The sequence below is a fragment of the Pyxicephalus adspersus genome, chromosome 11, assembly GCF_032062135.1.
Source record: "Pyxicephalus adspersus chromosome 11, UCB_Pads_2.0, whole genome shotgun sequence".
In the NCBI taxonomy this organism is placed as follows: domain Eukaryota; kingdom Metazoa; phylum Chordata; class Amphibia; order Anura; family Pyxicephalidae; genus Pyxicephalus; species Pyxicephalus adspersus.
The window spans coordinates 49351540-49360629 of record NC_092868.1 but is presented as its reverse complement, the minus strand read 5'-3'; the positions used below and the strand labels follow the sequence as shown (position 1 = coordinate 49360629).

Here is a 9090-nt window from a genome sequence, read left to right as displayed (position 1 = left end):
CCCCCCCCTCATTTTTACCAAAAAATACCCAAGTGTTAGCAGATTTTCATAGGACAAGTTCTGTTTGCACAGAAGGGAAAATTGTATATGATTTACATAAATCAGCTTGTGCACAGTTCAATAAAAAATCCAAGCAGGTTTTTGAAAGTTTAAGCAAGGGTGTTTCCCCACATTCTATTGGTTGCTTCAAATTTACAAAAATAATGTAAAATAGTGTACAAATCAGCACAGTCAAGTATCAGTTAAAATACATAAGATACACTGTAAACAGCTATGCAATATATATAAACCATAGTGTTTTTGTAAAAAAAAAAAAGAATTTACCAGATCTGGAAGATTTCTGTCTTCTATAATATTCAAGTTTTTAGTATTATAGATCCAGCCTCAATGATTCCGTCTGTATGACAAATCCATCTCTGTCCCTTTTTATTTCTGTGCTGCATTTAAGATTGCTGTTCTCTCTGTGACATATATATATAGCTGGTGCTAAAGACCTGAGTGCTGAGAGTTCCTTGAAATTCTGATATAAATAGTTGCAGGCGGAACACGTGCCCGACAGTTTCTCTATAACCCCGGCGCACTGCTAATCACCCAGGTAAAACGCAGAGGGACACATGTGATCTACTGTATGTGGAAAATTACAGCAGCGGGATGCAGATAAAAACAAGTAACCATTACTGGGCTTATCCAGGAATCTGGAAATTTGACATCAAATTATAACTTTATATCACTTTATACCAAAGTTTCTCAACCATTGTTCCTCCAGAGGTTGCAAGGGGTTCCTTGAGCAATGAAAAGTTTGTACCTCTCTGGTCAGTTTAAGTGACCCCAGTTATCCGTAAGGGTGACATTACCCCCAATGGCCAGTGGAATTCTTCCCACCAACCAGGTGAATATATTGTGATCTGTAGATATAGTAATTATAGAAAGAGTTCCCAGAGGACCTGAAAATTATTCAAGGGTTCCTCCAAGTGAAAAATGCTAAGAAACTTTGCTTTATACCCTTACTTTAAGAACAATTCTCAGATTTACGACTGGAATCAGGGCTGCAAATCAGAGGCCATCATGTGTTGCAAGATATAAGCTGCTCACAAACACATAATGGCCCAAATTAGACTTTCATGCAGGGGAAAGAAGAAAATGATGAACATTCAATTCCAATCCAGGGGGATGAAGCCTTATATGAGAATGGATGGACGAATGGTTCCTAATTCAAAAATGCCTTATTTGATTGTTGCAGCAATGCATTGTGATGCAGCAATGAAAAAAAGCATTATGAATTGGGAACCATTTGTCTATGCATAATAAATGACTGAAAACATACTGCAAAAATGTGAAAGCAGAGTGAGCTAGGGTTGAAGACTTATCAGTAGTGTTGGTTGAATATCTCACTGTTCGATTCGACAGCTATATATATATATATAGCCAATCAGAGAGCACTAGTAGTTTTGAATGGGGAGACTTGTCCCCATTTAACCTCTAGTGCCGCGGATCGCACACTGTTCTCAATGAATGCTGGCCACGGCCACATTTTTTGAGAAGATCCCCGGGGCACTAGAGGCTAAATGGGGACAAGTCTCCCCATTCAAAACCTTTAGTGCTCTCTGATTGGCTGAGGAAAGGGTTGAGGATTGAGATGTCATCAGGGTTTACCTTTCCCCAGCCAACCACAGAGCACTAGAGGTGATGAATGGGGAGACTTGTCCCCATATACCCTTTGGTGCCCAGGGATCCCACACTGACAGGAGGATTCCCACGGCTGTGCCGCTGTGGGAATCGTCTTGTCATTGTGGGGTAACCTGTATAAAAATAAAAGTTAGTTACACAAATCAACACATTCAATAAATTACTTTAACATTTAACACATGATTTTGCGCCGTGTGTTTTTTTCGGGACGGGTCTATCCGAATTCGAACAGCCAAATTCGGGTCGAATATAAGGACAACCCGAATTCGAACACAGCAGACTGTGATTATAGAGGTAACTACAATTGGCTGATTTATTAAAACAAATCTGGTAAGGGTAGACTACTATGAGTGAACCTAGGTCATCTAGCAAACCTGGAACTGATCTAGTTGAGGATTGAAAAAGCATGCTAATTAATAGCAAATGTTTTTTAAGATTTGCTGAATCACTCAAATTCTCCCATGATAGCCCATCTTCTCCAATCTTGGGAGTCTTTAATAAATGCGTTCCTCAATGTAAAGTGTTTCAGCTCTCCTGACTGTGCTGCACAGCTGAGATGTATGAATCGTAAAAGTACATAAAAAAGAACAAGAAAGACTGGGTTTAAGCTGGCAATAGTTCAGGATACATTTACCATAATATTGAAAACATTTTACACAATATATACAATATAAGAGAAAAATATATAGTGTGATACAGGCTCCCCCAAACAAACTTAGCGAGGGAAATTGCCTGTTGTGCTAAGCATAAGCTGTCTATGTAATATGCTGAAGGAGTCAAGATGGTATTTGTCTCAATCCCGACGCGTTTCACCGACAGGCTTCATCAGGGGATAGGAATAGATCATTAAAGCAACTAGAAAATTCAGCATTAGTTTGATAATGACAGTGGGTTGTTGAGGGTTACACATTTTCCTTTAAACAGCAGAGGTTTCTTTAAATGTTCCCAAAGTAACTGGTGAGGAGAGAGTTAAAGATGAAGTTAGCCACAAGGTGTTCAAAAGGGCCACTAGAATTGTAAAAGTGGCTGAACAGCATTTTACATGCCTAGACAGATAAAACAGATCACATCTATGTATTTCTTCAGTGTCATAACTGTTTGCCTGGAGTTGAGCTTTAAATTGTCATTTAAGTACCCGCATCAGAACTGCTGAAGGCCCCCGTTCTCTGTGTGGTTCATCTGTTATCCTTTTGTCTGGTTTTCCTGGAATTGTCAGTTCAGGCAGTGCTTGAACATTATAACAACCAGGCAGCCTGCTCGTCATTAATCCCTACAGCTGTTTTCATTCTTCTGTGACAAGAACAAGCAGCCAAAAACCTCGGGGTCAAGGGCAATTAGCATTGAATGTTACAGAGCGTGCCGCATAATCAGCGCACAGCATCCCACAGGATCACAAAACATGGAAATGATAATAACTTCAAGATGCCTTTTCATACAATACGTTCTCTTGGCACGGCAAAGTTATTGGGTGATAATGGTTAGCGCTGCAATAATAACAACAAATACGGCATCTTTAACAAGCTAATTACTTCTGCACTCTACTATGGGAGAAAGTTTTCATGCTTGTTCAATGTTTTTTTCCTGTAGTTAACAATTGTGTGTTATTTGTATTACAAATTGCAGTTTTATTGAAGTGAAATTGCAATTACCCACATTTTTTTTTAACACAAAGTCTCAAAACACAGTGGCTCAGTGGTTAGCACTCTGGCCTTTGCAGCAATGAGTCCCAGGTCCAAATCTCAGCCAGGTCACTATCTGCATGGAGTTTGCGGGTTCTACCCATGTTTGAGTGGTTTCCTCCCACATTCCCAAAAACATGCAGTTAGGTTAATTGGCTGGCATTAGATTGGGGACATTAGATTGTGAGCTCCTTTGAGGGACAGTTAGGGACATGACTAGGGACTTTGCTGTGCTATATGTTAGCGCTATATAAATACTGTTATAATATTTTTCTGTTCCTAAAGGGAACATGACATTGCAAACAATGTTTTACCTGTAAAGAAAAAAGTAAATACTCTCCTGCTAGGAATGCCACTAAATGCTTTATTAAAAGATACCATGACAGGGATTTACCAGATAACACTGTACAGGAAAGTAATGCAGACACCAGATAGCACCACAGATGAGAAAATTCTAGGCACTAGCTAACATTTCAGTGGAGTTATCTAAGCACCAAACGCTCATTAAAGGAAGGAACTCTGGGCACTAGAAAACTTTGTAAAGGTGATGACTTTTGGCACCAGGTTACTAGAGAAGGAAATGGGGAAATGTGTAATTGTGTAATACTGCCAAGTATAGAATTGTAGGCACCTGATAACACAACAGAGAAGCTAATTCCATGTAAATGTATTGAATAGAACACTTGGAACCAAACATCTCCTTTGTAAAAGACGCTAATGATATAGTTACCATTACAGATACTTCAGGCATCCATTAACACTGTAGAAAACAATACCCTAGATACCAGATATCACTGAAAACAAGAATTCCCAGGCATTAGATTACACTGCAGAGATCACTCCAGGCTCATGGTGGACGTAACTCTGGCACTGGATAACAATGCAGAGGAGAGAACCCACGACAGCAAATAACACTGCAGAGGTGAGAATTGCAGGCGCCAGATAACTGATAGAGATGAGTACTTTAGAAACCAGGAAGAAAATGTAAGAACCAAATAACACTTCAGAACACTCAGAGCAATAAATAACTAAATATAAATGAAAACTCTGCAACCGCTATAGGCAAGGACTTCAATCTTGGCAATACATTTCTGTTCAGTAGAAGATATAAATAAATGTATAGGACAGGGGTGTCAAACTCAAATACACAGAGGGCCAAAATTAAAAACTTAGACTAAGTCGCTGGGCAACCTTGAAGTTTATTAAAAAAAAAAAAAATTGAGGACATTTTTCCTTTTCATTAGATATAAAACTTTTTCATATGGAGGTTTTGTTTCATTCAATCCGGAACAAGCCTATAATAGAGAAGGAGGCATAAACATTTTTTTTTAATTTTATTTAGGAAAAAATCTTATGCCTCTCTCTCTATTTGTAGCCTTCTGAGTTAAATTTCAATGGTAACCTTTTTGCACAGGCTAACAATAATAATAACAATATTCTTCTATGAAAATCCAACCATTCAAGTCCATGCCTTGGAGTAGCAAGGAAAAGTACAGCTGAGGGGGAGTGCTGGAAATGGTAGACATGGCCAATGCGGAGCTAAATCCTATTAGTGGCCCACTGCTGGAACTCCCTCTTCATTGAAATAGCACCGCTACTAAAATTCCCGGCATTATTTGCATCTATAAAACAGTCCAATGCGGGGCCACGCATAGGCAGAGAGCCCGCTGGTGATGCCGGGAATTGTAGTAGAGGCAGTATTTCAATGCAGACGCGGGCCAGCTGCAGTTCATATTTAGGATTCCTTTTAGGGCCAAAAAAAAGGACGTTGGGGGTCAGAGTTTGACACCCCTGGTATAGGGGATGACCAATGGTGACAGTAAATGAACACAACCCCTGGCTCCATATAACTGTTCGGTCAGGTATGATAGCACTACTTTCATAAAATAGGAAAAGCGAGGATAGGAGAGGATTCTTGGTACCACTTTAGTAAAGCACTTCTAAAAGGTTTTGTGTATATGTGGTGGTGGGTGTAGAGTGACATGGGAATGCTCTTCTATGCTCCTATTCACAATCACATACCTACAAGATGTGTAATACAAGCCATTGATACATATAAAAAATAAAGGGGAAATGTGAACACTTACAAGCTTCCATTGACATGTCCCGCTCCACCACAGCTGCCGCTCACATTGCCGGCCCGGCGAAGGTTTAGCAGCAACAGAGGTTCCAGGCAACGTGCAAACTCCGCTCCATAGTCTGTATTGATCTGTAGACCATAATGAATTATTGGCTGTAATCAACATAACAGAATCCCAATACAAGCATATAAAAATTTAAAAAGGAAAAAACTGTTAAAAGACTTAGGTATTTACCTTGCTGCTCTGTGATGGTCGCAAGCGATATGGAAGTTTTACAATTTTCTGCAGCCTTTCCATAAGTTGCTAAAAGAGTTGAAAAAAAAAGAAAAAAAAAACATGACATGGTTCTTAGATGCATTTCCAGGTTACCAGCTACAAGCATTTCAAAGGTCATGTTTTTGACTTAAAATTATTTTTTAATAGCCACTTGCTTACTAAACCATCGACACATCTACACCAAACTGCTATTTTAAAGGTGAACTTCAATACCTACTCTACTCTGGGACTACAGTCCCCCCCCCCCCCCTTCGCCTGAGCTGAGATATAAATCAGGCTTTGTGTTACCTTTTGCACAAAAGTCAGTGCAATAACACCTCTGACCAGTAGCTGAGCAAATATTTGGTGAAACATTTGCTGCTCTGTGAAAACTCCCCGGAAAAAGCAGAATGTTCTATCTGTGAAACGTGTCGGGAATTTTTCTACCCAAGAAAACACTCTGTTTTCCTTTATGGACATTTTACCTTGATTGAAACTGACATTACCTAAAGATAAATGCCAACTGTTTATTTATATTTTTATATTTACTTGCCCCTTTAAACCTCTTCTTTTTTTTTCTGTGGCCCAAAAAAAGGTTTAATGCTTTCTGTCGCCACCTTATGGCTGGCAGCTATGGAAAGGTTGGCACTTTGCAGCCTGGCTGGGTGCTATCTCTGTTTCAATATGATTAAAATAAAACATAATACATAAATTAATAAATACTTACATAACCCAAGTCCAGGAACTCAGCCTTGTTTGCTGAGCTCAGAAAGGCTGAGCATGTGACCAAATGGACCTATAGGAAGAGATGACAATGCTATGTGCAAAGAAAGAGTTGTATGATCAAAAATAACTGGTTTTAACACAGATATGCTAACCCTAGAACACAATGTATTTTTATTAGATCTGTGTGGTAATCCAGTATGAACCCACCTCTATGCAGGTGTTTACTGTAATAAAAGACAACCACGGCTGCTCTATCTTTTGTACATTGCTACTGACTCTGTATCTGTCCCATGTAGTTTTCTGTAGGAAGCCTGTAGTAGGTGGCCGTACTTGTCCTCCCCCACAGCTCGGCTCCTAGGAAAGGCTATGGATAGCACATTGATAATATCACCTCCTACTTCTACAAGGTATTAGATATTAGGCATTATTCTGAGTTTTTTTTTTTTATATTCTTTTTTTATCTTATTTGGAAAAACTCTCCAAAGCTGGAGAGGATTCCTTTTCATAAGTGAAGCTGGGTGATCCCACAAACCCAGAATGGATTTGATCAAGGATTGAAAACATTTGCTAACAAATAGCAAATGACTTTTAAGAAACTCATTTAAGGTTTGTTGGATCCCCCAGGTTCACTGATGAAATTTATCATCCCTTGTGGAGGTTTCATAAATCAAGCCCATTGAGCCTGAATTTTTTAAAGCTCTACAAGACAGGAGCCTATCATGGGAGAACCTGATTGATTCAGCAAATCTGGAATGGATCTTGTTTAGGATTACAAATGTATGCCATCTAATAGCAATGAATTTAAAGAAAATCATTCCAGGTTTTCTGGATCACCTGGGTTCTAAACATTACAAGCTGACCTGGAGCCACTCTAGAAAGCATTTATTTGTATATTTCTAATGCCTAATATAGACGTGAATGCTATGGATTTTCAACTTTCTCATGAGCCAATTCATGAGCAAAATCAGAAGCCAGAAGAAAAATATACAAGCCGCATTACGAGATACTTTCTCCTTGGCTATGGGCATCTTTAATGTGCCATTCTGAATGACTTTAAAATCAAGAGTACTTAAAAAAAAGTCAGATTTATTAAAGATAATTGCTGAATATTTGACACACTTTGCACACTGCTCTCTGACTTGTAAATAGTTATGTACATATAATAAATGAACCCTTACTTGCAAGGTGGGTAATAGAGAAGCCAGGTGGGAGAGCTGGTCTTTAAATGCCTTTTCCTTTTCTTCATGTTGACTTTAAACACAAGAAGGAAATATTTAGAATTACAATAATAAGACAATGCTGATATTTACAATAATTATTATGAATGTGTCTCCATAGCGTTTTAAATGATTTTATATGACCAGGTGGATACCAAATTATCCAGCCCTATCTACAATTTACAAAGTCATTCCCCAAGTCATGCAGTGTTCTCCCAGCCCTTTTAGCCGGGCGCACCACCTGGCACTTTTAGGTAACCACCCGGCTGTTTTTGGATGGTTACTGAAGAGTTGGGTCACAATACATGGGTTGCCACTTGCCTACAATTTCTTGCCACCCGGTTCAAAAAACTTTCTGGCTTGAACACTGTCATGCTTTGGTTTCTACCAGGTTTGTCAGTCTTTGTTTTCTGTAAAGCTTTCTTGTTCTGGCCCTCTGATTTCTGTTTTTTTTTATTATTAATATTATGATAATAAACAGTATTTATATAGCGCCAACATATTACGCAAAGCTGTACATTAAATAGGGGTTGCAATTGACAGACAGATACAGACAGTGATACCGGAGGAGGAGAGGAGAATTTTCCCCTAATCCCCTGAGGAAGCCTAAACCAGCCAAACGCGTCAGGACTCGGGATCCAGTTCAGCCAGTATATTGTAACAACTCTAAGATCAAGTCAGTTGTACTTTGTATAGTATAGGCATTGTTACCCTCTAAATTATTGGGGGTTATGCACATGGTCCCTGTCTAGATATAAGTAATTCATCTTTGTTATACCACAATGTGACAGCGTCTACAATCACATATAAACATTTGAGCCACATCAAATCCCCTTCTGTTCTCTCCATTCTGTTTATTATAATAACCCAAGGGGCCTGGCTCCTAACAATAGTCTTGTGTGATTAAGGGACCAGTACTCTACCCCGAACAAAGCTTTAATTTTAGGAAACGTGTTCTCACCATTGGACAGCTTTCAAGAGACTCTTCCTGCGTTCTGCCAGCTTTTCCTGTAAAAGTTCAATAAAAAATAGCTTTTTATTGAAATAGCTTTAACAATCCCTTTAATAAACCAAACACAGATTTCTGCTAACAAAATCTTAACCTTATCCTACAACTGCTGAATATTTATATATTTGGCCATATTGTCATGTGCATGGCCAGCTTTGATAATATAAGAGTATGTTACATATTTATTGTTGTAAGGCCTTTGCTCTCTGGTACAGTCTTTATAGCTACTTGCACAGTCTACAAAGGAGCTAAAATATATTTATTTAATATTACATCATTTCTATATTCCTGTGTCAAAATGACAAATATAATAAAATCCAATTACTCAAACAGCACGGATAGCCCAGGGGCAATATTGTGTTCTCATAGTATGGGTTAATAAGGCAATAAATGCCATTACATGTTCAGATTTATATGATAGATAGACCAGTGAGTTC

At 38.7% G+C, this 9090-nt stretch overlaps 1 protein-coding gene across 1 annotated transcript in view; it reads right to left on the bottom strand.

The window, feature by feature from the left end:
• RNF207 (ring finger protein 207) overlaps nucleotides 1-9090 on the bottom strand; it is a 35480-nt gene that overhangs the window by 13187 nt on the left and 13203 nt on the right. Inside the window, exons 8-12 of the mRNA XM_072427320.1 lie at nucleotides 8606-8652; nucleotides 7606-7678; nucleotides 6429-6497; nucleotides 5681-5749; nucleotides 5453-5574 (exon numbers count right to left, since the gene is read on the bottom strand). Coding sequence (XP_072283421.1) covers nucleotides 5453-5574; nucleotides 5681-5749; nucleotides 6429-6497; nucleotides 7606-7678; nucleotides 8606-8652 — 380 coding nt within the window. The remainder of the gene's footprint in view (nucleotides 1-5452; nucleotides 5575-5680; nucleotides 5750-6428; nucleotides 6498-7605; nucleotides 7679-8605; nucleotides 8653-9090) is intronic.